This window comes from Erpetoichthys calabaricus, chromosome 15 (assembly GCF_900747795.2).
Source record: "Erpetoichthys calabaricus chromosome 15, fErpCal1.3, whole genome shotgun sequence".
NCBI classification, from domain to species: domain Eukaryota; kingdom Metazoa; phylum Chordata; class Cladistia; order Polypteriformes; family Polypteridae; genus Erpetoichthys; species Erpetoichthys calabaricus.
In genome coordinates this window covers 27376683-27395164 of record NC_041408.2, presented here as the reverse complement: position 1 = coordinate 27395164, position 18482 = coordinate 27376683, and the positions used below count along the sequence as shown (strand labels likewise).

At 38.5% G+C, this 18482-nt stretch overlaps 1 protein-coding gene across 1 annotated transcript in view; it reads left to right on the top strand.

The window, feature by feature from the left end:
- The window catches only part of LOC114666294 (kinesin-like protein KIF16B), a 248908-nt gene that overhangs the window by 40609 nt on the left and 189817 nt on the right, over positions 1-18482 (top strand). Inside the window, exons 11-12 of the mRNA XM_028821120.2 lie at positions 1414-1479; positions 2345-2404. Coding sequence (XP_028676953.1) covers positions 1414-1479; positions 2345-2404 — 126 coding nt within the window. The remainder of the gene's footprint in view (positions 1-1413; positions 1480-2344; positions 2405-18482) is intronic.

Sequence of the window (18482 nt, the reverse complement as noted above, 5' to 3'; positions counted from 1 at the left end):
ACACTCTTCATGCTAAACCGTGACTGAACCCCCCACTGAAATATGTAGACTTGACATCAATGAGCTTAGACGGTGCCAAGATACCCTCTGATCAGATTTTCAAGCAACGTTTCCTTTAAAGACCAGTTTGGCATGAGCAAAAAGTTTTAGATACATTACCATGTGAACACTACTTACTGTCTTACAATATAATACCTTTTCATATGTAAAAAATATGCACTGCAGAATACATTTGAAAATGTTTTTATTAAAGTGGCATGTTTATTTAAACTATTGAAGTACATATGATTTATTAATTAATTAAAGAAGCTGAATGGGTATACTGTATCTTGCACATGAAGTTAATGTACTTACGTAGTCAATTTTATTTTTTTTAACAGTGCATTACATGAAGCTACAGTAAAATATTAAAATCTCATTAAAGTTAATTTAAAATTGCTATAACAGCTCTATATTAGTATCAGAATCTAAAACCAGAGTTGAAAAGGGACCAAGTTTAGATTATTCATATATTATTTATACACCCTTTGCTCCTGCGTATGTACTCAGCTGTCATCCTGTGCTGTAAATATGTAGAGTAGGCTCCCACATGCCCCATGTATTATCCAACTTGGTGTGATTTTTTTTTTTGGTCCCCCAAGAAGTTTGGAGGAGGAAGGACTGTCACACATACACCAGCAGCAGTTTATCACACTTGAAAGTACTGTTTATTAGGTCTTTTGTAATGGGGGCCCTGACTAACTCCCACAGTTGGCCCTAGGAAATACTACTTGTTTGATAAGCAAAAACTAGCTGTCATCCTTGGGAGATGCGTGATAAAATCTGAAGCACTTACAGTGGAATCCCCTGTAAGCTGTTCCCACTGAACCTTGTGTCATCTTATGCTTTTCCAATTAAACATGCCTTGTTGTGCATCACAGCTCCTGTTACGCTGTTCCAAAATGTGTGACTCTGCCCAATAGACTGTCACCTGCCTATTTCGTTACACTGTGCACAAATAACATTCTTGAGGAGTGGGCATAAGACAAAGTAATTGTGTCACTTATGTGTAAAATTTCAAAGGATTTGTCTATGGGCCATTATACTACCCATCCTTAATTAATCTTCGCTGGGAACAGGAGGGGTTAGGGCTGTAGTGGGTTTCTTGACTTGCTTCTTTGTAAGTTACTATAAAATATTGTACATTGAGCCTTAGTAAGCTATGTGAACCTGTACCTATGCACGTCTTAACAGGAACATTGGTCTCTAGTACAGAATTGTCCATCAACTTTGTACAAGTGAACATGTTCTAGGAAAACTAATTACAGAATTTACCATTCAGGTTAAGGAATGTTCATGTTTTGATACCATTGCGCTTTTAAAAGATATTTAATGACATAAGACAAAAATAATATTTTTCATCTTATTGTATAGATTGCCCTTTTGGACTCACCAACAGCATTAAGTATGGAAGAAAAACTCCATCAGAATGAAGCTCGGGTAAGCAACATTTTTTATAAAGATGTCTTGCCAGCTGAATGTATCAAAATGTGATGTACATTTAATGCTGTAAGTTATACAGCTATCACTTTATACCAAGGTTGGTCAACGGCGGACCTGGAAGGCTGTAGTGGCTACAGGTTTTTGTTCCAACCCATCTGCTCAATTAGAAAAGAATCCTTGCCAAAAACAGTATTATTTAGTGTCATGACTTGTTAGTGTTTTAACTCTGTAATATCAGGTCATTCTTAAATCATAGATTTTTTTCCTTTCTAATGATATCATCCAAATAATTTGAAGCCTAAAATGGATGAGTAATTTTCAGTTCTTCACATTTTCTTCAATTTCCTTCAGTATTTTACTAAATCAAATAGTGCAAGATGAATACACACAAGTATAAATGGAGACAAGCTAGATGGAGAACTGCCTTACCTGTTGTCATTTGCCTATTACTGATAATAACAAGCAATTAAAAACAGTGAATGCAGCTGTTTAAGATTGAAATAAACAATGGTTTAAAATCTTAACAAAAGAGACAACTAAACTGTAGCAGAAAAAAATCACTTGAGCAAATAAGTGCTTCAACAGCAATAAATGATTCTTCATTAAGCAATTGGGTTGGAACAAAAACCCACAGCCACTGTGGCCCTCCAGGACAGACGTTGCTCACCCCTGATTATAAAGGGTTTCATTCTTAAATAGCAAATCAAATATAGGAAGTTAATTAGCAGCAAAAACTGGTCACTAATTTTAAAAAATGGTACAGAATGAAAACCAGCAGCCTCGGTGGCCCTCCAGGATTAGAGTTGGGCAACCCTGCTATGTACCAGTTTGTGATACCTGCCATTTTTATCTTTCTGTGTAGGTCATAGAACTCACAAAAGAATGGACTAATAAATGGAATGAGACCCAAAATATTTTGAAGGTGAGTGTATGTTGTTTAAAGTCTTATGGGTTATTACCAGATAAGCAAAAAATTACATCGGGTTTCTCAAGAGAATGATTAAGTATATTCTGCCCTTTAGCATATAGTGTGAAAAGGGGTCACTTCAGTTATTTTTTTTTTTTGGTAGCCATGTGCATACCTTATTGTTGGCAGTGCTCAGTGAGGCATGTTCTGTGTGGAAACTTCAGCACCAGGTTTCTCATAGTACTGGAGTTCCCTCTTTTATGGCATGATGCTGAAATTATTTTTTGTTGAAGCATACATAGTTTCCCACTGGGTTCTATTTGTGAAATCCTGAAGTGTAATTTTGAAGTTCCAACTAAATGCATGAACTAGAACAAACTCGTCTGGTGATAATTGGATTTTCAGATTGAGAGGGTGTAAAAGGTGGATTACCACATGTATAGTTTGGTGATCTATGTGCTCGAAGTCTTAGAAGAGAAATAGAACGTAGATATAAAATCTGTGGACATATAAAAGGAATGGAAACACACAAACATGACCGACCTGCTCATGTCAGCTCAGAAACTGCACACATTGCTAGTATGTGCACAGCATAATGTAACGTACATGACATTCTCAGTCCCACTTAATCCAGCACAAGGTAGTGGGAGCTCAGAATTTACAGTGCTGTTAATTGGATGTATCAGAAGTACTATGTAACTAACATAGTAATTTTCTTTATACAAAATTTGTTTATTTCCTTTAATCCAGAGTTATTATTAGTTAACTGGAGCTCCTCACTTTTAAACCTACTACATACAGTTGCTTGGGAGTATAACATTAGCGCCATAGATCAATTCTTGCTTTTTTTTTTTGAAGTTTAAATGGACTTGGGAAATTATTGTTACGCAATCAAAATTTTGAGTTTTTTTAACATATTTATACATTTTAGGTATTCTCAACTCTGATTTAACCTTTTTGAAATCTGTCTTTATGCATAAATGTCTATGTCAGAATATGAGTCCATTTACACAATAGCTCCTCCACTCCAAATAAAACTGGCAGTTATTAGCTTTGCAAACTGCGGGAAGCGTATTGATTTCAAACTAAATTGTTTTTGCAGGTTCATGCAGTCAATGGCAACATTATTAGGGCCACCTGTTTGGTAGTGTAGGTAGCCTCTTCCTTCAAACTGTAAATCATGTGGCTACACTTGAGTATTTTTAACATTCAGACATGGTCAGCAAGTTTAGTTGTTGGTTAAGAAAACATTAGACTTGGCAAGACACATGCTGTAAACAGCATTGATTGCAGTATGATTATTGGTGCCATACATGGTGGTTCCAGCCTCTCAGAAACAGCTGCTATCATGCAGGTTTCACAGAGAATGGTATGATAAACAAAAAACTTGCATTGCACAGTGGTTCTTTTGTCAAAAACACACTGAATATGAGTAAAGTCATGTAAGCTAACGGAAAGCTCACACATATTCCAATGACAACTTTTTACCATAGCAAAAGGTATACAGTGTCACACCTTGAAGTGGATGGACTACAGTAGCAGAAGGACTTATCTGGTTCCATTCCTGTTAGGTAAGAACAAGATGATTAAGCCTTAGTGGACATAATGTCATTAAACCTAAACTTGACAACATTTGTAATGATCTTGCCTGCTCTGAAAAACCTTTGTTGAATCATGAGATGGAAGTTTCAGGTTTTGACATAAAAACATGAATCTGGTCATCTGTCCTCTGTTGTGTTAGTGGTACAGGCTGCTAGTATTAGGGAAATAGTGTTGTTCTTAACAAACCCTTAGCATATTAACACCAACTGATTCTCATTTGCATTGTTGCTGATCCTGTGCATCCTTTTATAGCAACAATCTACCATTTTCAAGTGCTACAGAAGATGAATCATCCAAATTCGTTTCACAGTTATTAAAGGAAATTCAGTTTATTCCAGTGGCCTGCTCAGTCCCCAGATCAAATGTAACGGAGCACCTTTGGAATCAAGTGGAATAAATAAACACACACACACACACTGTATATTAAGTGGTTGGTTTGGTGGCTCAGTATTTAGTGCTGCTACCACACAGCTTTGCAATGCTGGATCTGAATCATGATTATTGTCTTTACGGAGTTAGCACATTCTCCCCATGTCTTTAGGAGCCTTTTGCAGAATATTTTCCCTCCCACATCACAAAGTCATATATGCTTGGCCAGCTAGTTAATTGGTGACTCTGAATTAGCATGGTGTGCATAAAAGTGCTACCCTCTGGGATTGGATCTTTCAGTTGTACTATAATAGACTTCAACCCTGTGCCCCAGGACCCTATAATTTTATTTAGTTGATTTGAAATTTGATGGACTACTATATTAATTAAGTATGCTAGTTTATGAGATGATCACTTCCCAGGAAAACATCTATAACAAGCATGTAATTTATTATTTTACATTTGGGTGCCTTGGATGCCTTTATCCAAGGTGAGTACAAGGTATATTATAACTATTGGGTTTTCTTTTTGTTTTTTTTTTGTTACTTTTGGAGAACAGGCAGTATAAATGACTTGCTCTGAATTACACAGTGAGTCACATGGAAGAATTAAACTATCAGTCTTCTAATTTAATTTTCAGTGCCTTACTGCAGCTCACTGCCTTCCAGTTTAAGGGGGTGGACCTCCTTCTTTACAGTGCAATGTGACTTTGTTTTCACATTGTGTTCTTTTTGTTTGTGGTCATTGAATTAGTAAGCAGTGTTCTTTATTTTGTCTAAGCACTTCATCAGTTTTGGATGTTTTTTGGAAATGCCTAATGCAAAATAAGGAATAGGGTGATAAAACGAGTTCATATTCACTCATCTGGTAGCATACAATGTATTCAGAGAAATAAAGAATAAAAAAAACACTTCAAAGAAACACTTTATTCACTTTGGAGATTTGGTCTTTTAGCCAATAGACTGTGCAGATGTCAGCATTCATGGTAACGGTATTAATGGCACAACATGGGTGTGCTTGCTTGCACTGTTGAGAAGTACATATTCTTGTGACTCAGAGCTGTGAATACAATATAGTTCCAATGAGGTGCTGTTACTTTTAATCTAATGGTTACTCAAAAGCTTAGAATTAATGGAAAATTATAATTATTTTAAAAATCCTGTCAACATGCACTTCCAAAAGGAACATTTCATATATAAGTTTGGTTACCTGTAGGGGAAGAGTCGTCACTACTTAAAAACATATGAGTGCCAGTTATATTAACTATGCACATATTTGAGCAATAAGGGATAATGTGCTTTTCATACTTCTGAATGAAATACTGTGTGGTGTCTCAGAGCTTCTGCTTTAAAAGCAGATGTCAATTTGTCTTAATAATGGATCCTGTGTCTGTTATTTGGACAATAAACTTTAGATACCAAAGGTTTAGTTGAGCCACGGGCCACACTATGAATTGGGTTTTTCTGACATTGAAAGTGAGCATTAATAGCTTGAACTGCTCTTTTCAGAGTCTTCCTTCTCTTTGTACCTTAAATAGAGGCTCCATATAGAGCACAATGAGACATTGTGAACTTAAGCTAGCTAGTCACTCCTGCAGGCAAGTGTTATAAAAATTTTTTTTCTTTCTATTTTGAGGGGGTGGGTTATCTTCCTACAGTGTCAGCAACGATTGATTTCTCCATCGTGTTTGTAAGAGCAGTTTCCCTTGGGGGCCTGATTAAAAAGGTAGTACTCATTGCTTTACTGAGTTTTAATTTCAGGTTTGCTGCTAATCTGTCCTCTACTAAAATCCATTTACAGCAAAAGGCCGACTGTGCATTTAGCAAGTTAGGAAGGGTTAATGTTGGTGCACAAAATACTCCAATTGTTATTGTTATTTGGGAGTCCTGTTACTATTCCATTGTTGGCTGAACAATGAAATCTTATTCTGGTACTGTAGAATATACAGCTAGCCATATAGACTGCCATCATATAAAATATGAATACCTTAAATAGACTAATTGCATGATACACAGATGTAAAATCTGCAAAAGACACCTTGTATCTCTGACAAACACCATGTAGAACACCCATGTTTCAGGATACTTCTATAGTTCTGCGCGAGAGAGCAGAAGTCACCAAGTCATTCAGTGTAGTGGTGCTCAGGCAAACTTTAACAGCAGTTTAAATGTTCTTACTTTAGACATTTTCTTTGCTCTAAGTATATAAGTATATCCGAAATTTAAGAGCAGGCAACTTTGTTTTCCTTTTCTCATTTAAGAGCAAAATTTTGCTTAGCTTAACATTCGTAATGCTACTCTGCCACAGTGTAGTTCTGCTAGTCTAGTTGGCTAAGAACATGGATGGCAGAAATACAAATGTTCAAAGGTAAACCAGGCTATAACAAATGCAAACACCTTACCAATTACCGCCTTCTGAATTCACTTTTGAACCTACTTTCTAGAAAACCCAGTAATGGTTACTGAGTGAATTATAACACCATAACTGATTTTTAGAATTTATTTTCAATTGCTAAATCAGCAATTTTGATTTTAAAGCTATTAGTTTATACTAACATTTAATTAAGGGGTTATGGGCTTTCTAGACCCCCTAGTATTTGCAAAAGAATGTCTTAACACATGTAGGGTTGGTATTTTCAGTTTGTCTCTTTCATTACATTTGATATTTTATGCTCAATATAGCCATTCAACCTCTGCTAATTCCCCAAGAAATATAGTGGAAGAAACATGTATTTTTTCTGTTTCCATTAGATGGCACTGTTGAAGTATGAACAGTAGTACTCATTTTGTATTTCATTTTCAATCTTACCCATTAAAGTTACTCTTAATAAGCTTTAAATTATTTGAACAGTAACTCTTGATAAATAACATGCAATTGGTTATGGTATGGATGGAAAGGAGCTGCTGGTGTATTTGTTTTAAGGACTGATGGAAAGACACTTCTGATGTAGTTGTTTTTTTTTTTTTTATTACGAAATAAAATGATGACCGTGTGTGATTTTTGCATGTTTTAAAATAGATGGGTGTAGTAGTAAATAAATAACAGTTTCTTTCAGTAACACTCATTATCAAAAGTTTAATATGGTCTTATCTCATGGAAGCTGGTATCATATTTCCAGTTACAAAAGAGCTCCACATTTCCCTAGCTGAAATTATAGCAGTTCATCTAGCAGACTGTTTATTCCATTTTCTCAAAGAAGAACATTTGTTTGCTTGGCTGTCTACAACAGCCGCATCCACTTAACATGACCCACTTGGGTGCTTGAGGAGCAACTCTGCACTGGTCAATTGGTATGGGGTTTTTGATAGTGTGGCTGGGTATGACGCTATTGTTATTGAAATGAGTGTTGTCAATGGGGTAATATGGGCTTATTGGCGTTCTACATCTTAACTGTTTGATGACGCTGGATTTTTGTTGGTCATCCAAAATATCATCTTGGGTGCATTTTTATTTATTTATAAGAATGTTTTTTTTAAATTAAGAGACCTTATACTACAAATATTTAGAACAATATTTTGTTTATTCAAGTAAGCTGTTATAGAAACAATGTTCACAGTAGAAATGGAATTCATAATGTGTCATCAACAAAATGAAAATTACCAGTTGACCATTTGCCACTTGTTATTTGCCAGAGGTCAAGTATTTGCATTAAGATGCCCCAGGAGCTGTCCACTGGAAGATTTGGAGATTGGCCAATGAGTGTTGCCTTTTCTTTGTTTTGTGGATTGTAGTGCCTTTGATTCTGTCCTTAGATGCAGTTGTAATGGGAAGTTCACTAATTATAGTATATTAACACTTACTGGTGCCTGTGTCAATAGCTCGGGCTGTTTTTAGACAAAGATTAATAAACTTTGTGACAGTTTAAGGGTCCCCATGACACCTTGAACCCTCAGACCAGACGTCAGACACCAGATAAAAGTCCAATAATATTTATTATTATAAATAAGTGCACAAAGCACCCTCCACTCCACAATACTCAATAATAAATCAATAATCACTACACTAATCAATTCTTCCACACTCCCAGACGCGTTGCCACCCTTCCACCCAGCTCAGCTCAACGTCTGGGATTTCTGGGAATCCTTTTATAGTCCTTGACCTGGAAGTGGTTCTGTCCCTCAGTGCATGTGACTTTCTATCACTTCTGAGTCAGTTAAAAACTTCTCCTTTTCTTCAGCCCGGAAGTATATCATTTCTTCCGTTCCCGTGACTTGGAAATACTTCCTGGCTATATGGAAAGCATAAATCCCTGGGCCTCCCTGCAGCGACTCCTGGCGGCCCCCATGGTATCCAGCAGGGCTGTGCATTAAAACTCCAAGGTCCATGAGGCCCTGCTGGAATTCGGGGCACCTCCATGTTGCAGGGAGGGCTCCATCTGGCGGCCTGGGGGTATTGGCTGGACTGTATGGCCGGCAATCCCTCACAACTTACACTGAATCCCATTCTCATCCCAGTTTTACATACCTTAGAAAATTATTGTGTTTTAGTCTTTTTGTCCTGTGTGGAAACACAGCTTTTCATTCATGAAGTACTTCCAGATTTTCTGCTCTTTACATTCTGAAATAAAATAACCAAAAATTAATTTGGCTCTGTTATCAGGGAAATGATGAACCATTAAGGTGGTACTCCAATTATTATTTTCCATTGTGAAGGGGTGCACAGCTAACAAGAGGTTGCTACCGTCCAAAGCAACATAAGAGAGCAGAAAAAAAACACCTTGTCTATTGTGGAGGTTCTGCATGTGCCACAGTATGGAGGAGGTGAACAGCATGACTTTTATACCATTGCACTGCCCTGTTGTATTGTGACATCTGACCCAATTACCATAGCAATGCCGTAACAACAGTCATCAAAATAGGGGGCACCAAATCAACAAATGGAACTGGAAAAAGATGTGCATAAATTCACTAATCCTCTGCCCTGTAATGTGGTCCCTTCACTAATCTGCTGTTAGTGTTGTATCAGTGGATCAGCAATTAGGGGAGGGGAGTCCCCTGCAACTCCCCATTGTGCAGTACTTCGTACTGCATCTCTCTTCATAGCCACCTCACTGTTGTGCTGCTCCATGTACTGCATTAAGCGAATAAAGTTTAAACTGTTGAGGTCCTGAGAGTAAAGAGGGAGACCGTGAACTCCTGTCCACACTGCAGTTCATGCCACTGCATCATTCTTCATAGCTGCCTCACTGGTACACAATGTCATCACGCCACACAATTCACCATGTTGAAGCAATTTGGAAGGGAGAGCAGGGGGGAAAGGTCAGGTGGTCCCCCTATAAAGTCATGATCACTTAAAAGCAGGGGGGATAGTGCATCAAGTCCCGAGCATATCAAAGCAATGAGTGGTGTGTGAGTGTAGGTTTCAGGGGTTGAAAGAAGCCTTGGCATTTGAATTTTGGGTCTTTTGGTACCTTTCTAGTACAGGTACATAACTTCATGAACATTTCACTTGCTGTCTCATTAATATTTCTGTTTCATTTATTATCTAACTTGTACTGATCTCCCTGATATTTTCATGGTATGATAAGGTGTTTAGCTAATGTTCAGAAGTGATTCTTCCTCCTGTGATCTGGCATTTTCACTAATCCGACACACTCACATCTCAGTGTGATGGTTTAGTGAAGGTCTACCTGTATCATAATTGAATTTAGCATCCCAAGCAAGTATAATACTTAAATAATAATTTAGAAATACACCTCCAAAAAAGTGTAAACAATTATAAATTGAAAATAATCACAACACGTATGGCATGAAACATGATCAGTGTAAAATCTGGAAGAACTGAGGAAAAGGCTGCACTGGTGGGAACAAGAGATGCCAGCTTTGAGAGAGAGGAGGTAAGAAGAGATGTGCTTGGTTGGAGGACATCCCACCTGGCAGACGGGCTCAAAATGACACCATCTACACCAGGCATGTCAAACACGCGGCCCGCAACTGAAATCTGTGCGGCCCGCATGACAGATCCTAGTTAGCACTGAACTTGTACAAAATGATTACTATCGTTTGTGATTGAATCATTGTACATCTTCGGTGTTACTTATTGACTTTTCTTACTTCTGCCTTCTGACAAAAGCGCAGTTTCACATGGCATTACGGTACCGGAAACGTCATCAGCTAGTATAGCCATGAGCCTTGACCAAAGTTAATGAGCTGATGCGTCACAACTGAAGTGCTAGGCTGCAGCAGGGGTGGCCTTAGGCATGTGCAAACTGTGCACCTGCACAGTGCCGCCAAATCCCAGGGGCCGTCACACCAATATATATTGAATATAAAACAGAAAGAGAAAATAACGACACAGCTGACGGCAATGTGGCCGAAAAACATTGTGTTTCTTGTTAATTAGTAGGCTGTATTTACTAGAGTCGGAGCAGTAAGCTATATGTAGTATTATAACGTTCTGCTGTAATGAGAATATCATGGGCCGCCACTTGGTTTTCAAGTTACGGACACGCGTATATAGAAGCGTGTCATGAGCACGAGGCGGCTATGCAGTGTCTGAAACGGATGTGGCCATCCGCCATGCATAAGATACCGTATTGACATTGCCAGGCGAAGGGGCCACCGATTCTTTCTCTGCCCAGGGCTGCCACAAGCTTAGAGCCGCCACAGCTAAGGCTACACTACTGACTGGGCTGCTCAGACTGGTCACTGGGCAGAACTGACCATCACGAGTAGTAATAGCCTGCATATTTTCACGTTTTTTTGCTCTAGTTTCATGTAATTTTGTGCTAGTATTGTAACGAACAGTTAGTGCAGACTACAGCTGAAGATCTGAAGTGGACGCGAGAAGTTGGTGAGTTGTTTATTAACATTTTTGTGATTTTGAGTTTGTAAAATTATTGTAGGTCAGGGGGCTTTTTGCATATCGGCTTATTTTACAATATAAAGTTTGAAGTAAACTTAGTAAAGTAAAATTTGATTTTTGGAGGATTTGTTTTCCAACTTGAATTACTGAGCAATGAATTCAGTGAGCATTTTCATGATTTCAGTTCACACAAACAGGGCATTGCGCTGTTCTCTTACAACGTTGAGAATGCGCCTGAGAATATCCAAATGGAATTGATTGAAGCGCAGTCAGATTCTATTCTGAAGGAAAAATACAACGAAGTTGGTGTGCCAGGCTTGTATGCTTACCTGCCACCCTCGTATGTGTAGATCCGTAAGTTGGCATCGAGAGTACTGTCAATGTTCGGAAGCACTTACCTTTGTGAGCAATTGTTTTCGTTAATGAAAGCTACCAAAACCCCACATCGCTCGAGAATTACCGTTGAGCACCTTTCATCCCTCAAAAGTTGCAGCTGCACAAGATTTCAAGCCTGATATTGACGAACTGGTTACTAACAAGAGATGCCAAGTGTCGGGACAAAAGAAATAAATCTCACACTGTAAGGCTCCTATATAAGCAATGAATATAATATGAATGTAATATAATAAGGACCTAGCTAAGAGGCTAAGACTCTAATTCTACACTGTTGTATGGAGACTGTATGGAAATAAATTGCTTTTCTTTAAACTTTAAACGTTAAGTGTTACATTTTTTAAAGTTTTCAGTATTGGAAAGAAAGCTACAGTAACTTTGTATAGTAGTATAATAGTATTTGTTACAGTGCGGCCCGCTGACACACGTATGGCAGTCGAAGCGGCCCACCAATGGTAGTGAGTTTGACACGCCTGATCTACACCCAAATTGACAATAGGACTTTCTATCTTTCTTCTTTACTTTGTTAATTACAGTATGTGTTTTATCCCTCTATTGTTTATTTTGTGAATAAACACACCACTTTTAATTTTACCTCATTCTGTTACACCACTTTGAAAACCAATTGCAAAAGCAGCTGCTTTATCACACCTCCCATGAGTATGGCATAAAAACAGCTAAGTGATAGACTTATCCTAGAAAGACGTAGATCATTTTTTTTCTCAGCAATTGTTTGGGAACACAGTGCCAGTTGTTAATAAAATGTTAACACGTGGTGAATCAGTGAAACATTTAATCAATTTCAGGTGACATCGAAAATGAATACACATTTTTGTTTGGGGCATAAACACTGATGGTTTTAGTTTGAGCCCATGTGTTGAAAGTTGTGAACTGTCCCTTGAAGTCTATATAGGCTTTCATTTTGTAGAGTTGGATTCCAGTCTTTTTTGAATCTTCTTGTTGGGTGACAGATTTCCACAAGATGTGTATTCAATACTTGAGTGTTACTAACAGGACAATGCCAAGTCTACTTGTGGAAATGTCTGCTGGTCAGCTCAAGTGCCCATCACCCATTTTTTGTCACTTGTGTATTCTACTGATCCATCTTTTGTTGTTTTCCCTTGCTTCTGTTGTGTCAGAAAATAGAAACAGAAGACCCTGTCAGTCTCTTTCTTCAGTGGTCAAGGGAACAGATGAGCCTGGCTGCTTATGCAAGTCCCTCAGTAACTCACAATGCCACCTTTAGGGTTCCTGTTGCATTGAGTATATTTGTGTTTTGAGATGTGCTGGTGAAAGCAGTACTTAATGGAAGTGTAATTATATTTAATTTTTGTTTGATTAGTTGCTTGATGAAATGAAAGCTGTTTTGAGGGTCTGATTAAGGCTTATTTGTGGGTAGCTAATCCTGAGCCTGCATATACAGCAGAGGGTAGTGGGAGTGAGTCCTGTGCCACATTATTGTGTCATTTATGTAGTCTGTTTAGCACATCTGAAATGCATTCCTTTTTATTCAATAAAATGGAAAATGCTATCAGAATTTAATACGTGACAAGCTTGTTAAATTTTAAATTCAATTTTAATCTGTTCACTATATTTTATGTTCCTTGGGACCTGTGTAGTTTCAGTTCAGATATTATTTCCTACTTACCAAATGAAACTTGTTTGTGTTTTATTCCTTTTCTTTGAAGCTTTTTAGTCCAACTTGTATTCTAGGGGGAAAAACTGCAGTCAATATATTCCAAGATACCGTTCTGTCAGATCTTACTCAAAGTTATCATCGAGTCCAAGTCTTAGAATTCATTATTGACAACTTGCCAAGATTTGATTTTTTTTTTTTCCTTTTAGGTTTGCTTGTTTCAGTGTATTTTTAGATTGGCTTGATTTTTATTTTCAAGTTGAAGGCAAGGTCTTGCTGTCAAGTTTTAAATTATGTTCTTCTCTGTATGTCCTTTTGTGTTTTATTTTCCCAATTTGACTTGCTTGAGGGTCATGGTGAACAATTAAGAACTGAACCATAAACTTGGTATGGTTGCTACTCGCAAGTGTGATTCATTGTGTGCAGGTCTTAGAATGGAGTGGGTGGTTGCTGTCATAATCATCCTGTGTCAGCAGAGACTCCATAAATACGAATCCTCTGGATCTAATCCCCTGAGTCTCCCAGAGATGATTCACATGTTATAAACTTTCTTATGGAAAAAATGGTGAAAGCCATGATGGTCATACTGTACATAAGAGAAAAGGATGGGCATGCAACATAAGTGGCTGCCTATTAGATGGGCTAGTTTTTATAAATGAGCGTGATCTTATGCTACATTTGTTCTCCTTAATCTATCAAAACCAACTTTCAGATAGCTATATGACTCTACAGTATCTGTCTGTCTATTCACATAAGAGGCTGCTATGCATTTTGAGAAATGGTACAAGGAAACTTTCCTGAAAGGACAATAAGTGAGATTTAGAGATGGGAACAGGGGTGTTTGTCTATTAATACTGTATTACAAATTAACATAAAACTCTGGTAACATCAGACAAAAGACAGGGACCATTGCAGTGTGCATTCACATAAACATTAGTCCTGTTGGGCCATGATACATAATTTGAGAGACAACCATGAGTGAATTTTGCTTAAATCTAGGTGGGGACAATTAAAAGCCTCACTGAGTGTCACAATTCTAAAGTAATCCAATGCCTCATTAATGCAAAGCCCAAAGTAGGGACGGTGATTTTGAGCTGCAATGAATAATAGTGCTCTTGTTAACCTAGTAAGCTTCTGTACTGTCTACAGTCAAAGTTTCCAAAAAAAAACCTTATTAAACATAAATATTTGTCATATGAGAACACATTGTACTATTAAAAATAAACCTGTTGTGAAAAAACTTGCTGTAACCTCAGATTATACCTTGACATTTGTGTTTGTCTGTCTCTTACGTCACAGCACTCATTGCAATGTACAAATGAATCATTACACCTCTGTTACCTTGTGCTACCGAGCTGCTGAATTGATAACAGAAATTTTAGCTTTTTATTTTCTCTGAGCATCATGTCTTCTGTTCAGTTTCCTTTACTCTTGTCCTGCAACCCTGGTGGTTAAAATTTTACAGACTGGAGGAGTTTGAGGTTGGGTGTTTTAGGAAGAAGCCCAGAGGCCATACCCTTTGCAATGGTGAAATTCACAGCTATTCATGACAAATTTTAACGAGCTATCAATGGACCTGTATTCTTGTTTTGAGAGTAACATCTGGCCCCTCAAGACTACATAAATATAATCACAGGGCCTGCTTAAAAATGCCAGTTAACCCATACTTTTAGTGTAGGTTAGGTTTCTGTCACAGAGTTAATGGTTTGGTTATTAAGGTGATGGCCCTTTCACAAATTAGAACATGCTTTTTTATCTATACTAATAAAAGGCAAAGCCCTCACTGACTCACTCATCACTAATTCTCCAACTTCCCGTGTAGGTAGAATGCTGAAATTTGGCAGGCTCATTCCTTACAGCTTACTTACAAGAGTTAAGCAGGTTTCATTTCGAAATTCTATGCGCAACGGTCATAACGGTCTACAACGTCCGCCATGTTAAACTTTCTTATTTATGGCCCCATCTTCACGAAATTTGGTAGGCGGCTTCCCTGCGCTAACTGAAACTGATGTACGTACTTATTTCGGTGGTATGACGCCACTGTCGGCCAAAATTCTACACGTAACCGTCATAACTGTCGACAATATCTGCCATGTTAAACTTTCTTATTTATGGCCCCATCTTCACGAAATTTGGTAGGCGGCTTCCCTGCGCTAACCGAAACCAATGTACGTACTTATTTCGGTGGTATGACACCACTGTCGGTCGCCATATTGAACTTTCCAACGGTCTTTGTTACTTATAGGCCCATCTTCAAGAAATTTGGTACGTGGGTTCCCAACGCTAACTGAATCCTACTTACGTACATATAAGGCCATCTGTCGCTCCGGTCTTTTCATTCCCTTCCTTGCTTCGCCACGATATTCACGTCACCCTGCTGATAACTGCAGCCTTTTTATTTAATCCACGGCTTCTCCGCTGTTTTATTGTTCGTTTATTACGATTATAGTTATTGTGTAGGTATTTTAGACATAGTTTACCTTGTTCAGGTACCCATTTCCTTTATCATTCCAACCGTACCCCCATTAACATGTCTATCGAGGTGATCACCATCGATCAATGAACTATCACTTACCGAGTGGTTTCCATGCCCGGAGATGGCGCCTGTCTTTTCCATTCTCTGTGTTACATATTGCACGGCCATATCAGGCTCACTCTTGATATCCGGAAGAACATTGTGTCTTATGTATTGAATGACTGGGACAGGTTCAAGGTGTGGACTGATGACAGTACAGGAGATAATTATACTACACAGGAGCACTATAAGAGTGAAATGCTTAAGCCCTTCACCTATGGTTCTGCATGTGAGTTGATGGCTGCCGCTGAATTGTTCGGTTGTCGTTTTCAAGTGTACCGAAATGGCCAAATATTTTACACCTTTGGATAACCGCCAGTGCCTCTTACAAAGCCTTCTTCAAAATGTTTACCCCAATCTACGAAATCTCCACGAAAACGACGTGTCATGGTTGAGGGAGAGAGCTATCCTGACACCAAGAAATGACATGACTACGACTATAAACCACATTTTACTTCAAGAACTACCTTCACAACCGAAAACATATCAGTCTGTGGATTCAGTTGTAGAAGTGGAAGACGCGGTGCACTATCCGTTAAAGTTTCTCCACACTCTGAATCCTCCAGGCACTCCTGAGCATAACCTAATTTTGAAGGTTGGGACACCAATAATGTTACTGAGAAACTTACAGCCACTGAAACTTTGTAACGGCACGAGACTTCAGGTCACGTGTCTGCAAAAAAACCTAATTGAGGCAACTATTTTTACTGGCAGTGGCTCAGGGGAGAGAGTTTTTATTCCTCGCATCCCCGTTATACCCTCTGATCTCCCATTTCAATTCAAAAGCCTCCAATTTCCAGTAAGGCTCTGCTTCGCAATGACAATTAATAAGTCTCAGGGACAGACCCTACAAAAGGTTGGCATTGATTTGAGGCAAGATTGCTTTTCATATGGCCAACTGTACGTTGCATGCTCAAGAGTAAACTCAGCGCACAGCTTGGTTATATTACAACCGGAGGGCCGAACTGACAACATAGTATACAAACAGATCCTTAACAAATAATTATTTGTATATTTTCCTTCAGTTTAAAAAGGTTTACTTTTCTTCTTAATAAAAATTTTAAGGCAGTACTTCACCGCTACGAAGCGCAGGTATTTTGCTAGTTTATATATAAAGAGTCTCATGCTTAAATGCACAAAATTTTGCAAGCGTAACATGCTAATACTATAAGTGACCCCAGTTTGCCATGATCTAAAGCAGCGGTTCTCAACCTGTGGGTCGCGACCCCTTTGGGGGTCGAACGACCCTGTCACAGGGGTCGCCTAAGACCATCAGAAAACACATATTTCCGATGGTCTTAGGAACCGAGACACCGCTCCTCTATCCGTCTCTCTCTGTGTCTCTCTCTCTAGCGCGCTCCTGTGTGTGTGCCTCTCTGTAGCGCGCGCCTGTGTGTGTGTGTGCCTCTCTCTTGTGCGCCTGTGTGTGCTTATGCGCCTGTCTCTCGTGACAATGGATCGTGTAGAGAAGAACGTTAAGAAAAGAAAATATAGTGAGGATTTTTTACAGTATGGTTTTACCTCAATAATTACAGCAGGAATTGAGAAACCGCAATGTGTTATTTGTTGTGAAGTTCTATCAGCCGAATCTATGAAGCCGAACAAACTAAAACGCCATTTTGATAGCAAGCATCCGAGCTTTGCTGGCAAGGATACCAACTATTTTAAAAGCAAAGCTGATGGACTCAAGAAAGCCAGACTTGACACTGGTGGTAAGTACCACAAACAAAACGTAGCAGCCGTTCAAGCTTCATATTTGGTGGCACTCAGAATCGCCAGAGCTATGAAACCTCACACCATTGCTGAGGATTTACTGTTGCCAGCGGCCAAAGACATTGTTCAAGTTTTGATCGGAGACGAATTTGTTATGAAATTGAGTGCAATTTCCTTATCTAACGACACTGTCCGCAGAAGAATAGATGACATGTCTGCTGATATTCTTGATCAGGTAATCCAGGAAATTAAATCTGCTCCACTTCCAATATTTAGCATCCAGCTTGATGAATGTACTGACGTTGCAAACTGTTCACAGTTACTGGTTTACTTGAGGTATATTAATGATGGCGACTTTAAAGATGAGTTTCTTTTTTTCAAACCTCTTGAAACGACAACTACTGCACGTGATGTATTTGACACAGTTGGTTAATTTCTGAAAGAGCATAAGATCTCTTGGGAAAAGGTTTGTGATATTTGCACAGATGGTGCTCCAGCTATGCTAGAATGTCGATCTGGATTTCAACGTTTGGTACTGAATGAGTCACCAAAAGTCATCGGAACTCACTGTATGATTCATCGGCAAATATTAGCAAAGAAGACGCTGCCACAAGAGTTACAAGAAGTAATGAAAAGCGTCATAAGTTTTGTCAATTTTGTAAAGGCGAGCACTTTAAACAGTCGACTGTTTTCGCAACTGTGCAACGAGTTGGATGCGCCGAACAATGCTCTGCTATTTCACACTGAAGTGAGATGGTTGTCGAGAGGAAAAGTTTTAAAACGTGTTTTTGAGCTTCGTGATGAACTCAAAACGTTTTTTAATCAAAAAGCAAGACCGCAGTTAGAAACACTTTTCAGCGATAAAAGTGAACTGCAGAAAATAGCTTACTTGGTTGACATCTTTGACATCTTGAATGAGTTAAATTTATCACTGCAAGGACCAAATGCAACATGCCTCGATTTGTCTGAAAAGATCCAATCATTCCAAATGAAACTTCAGC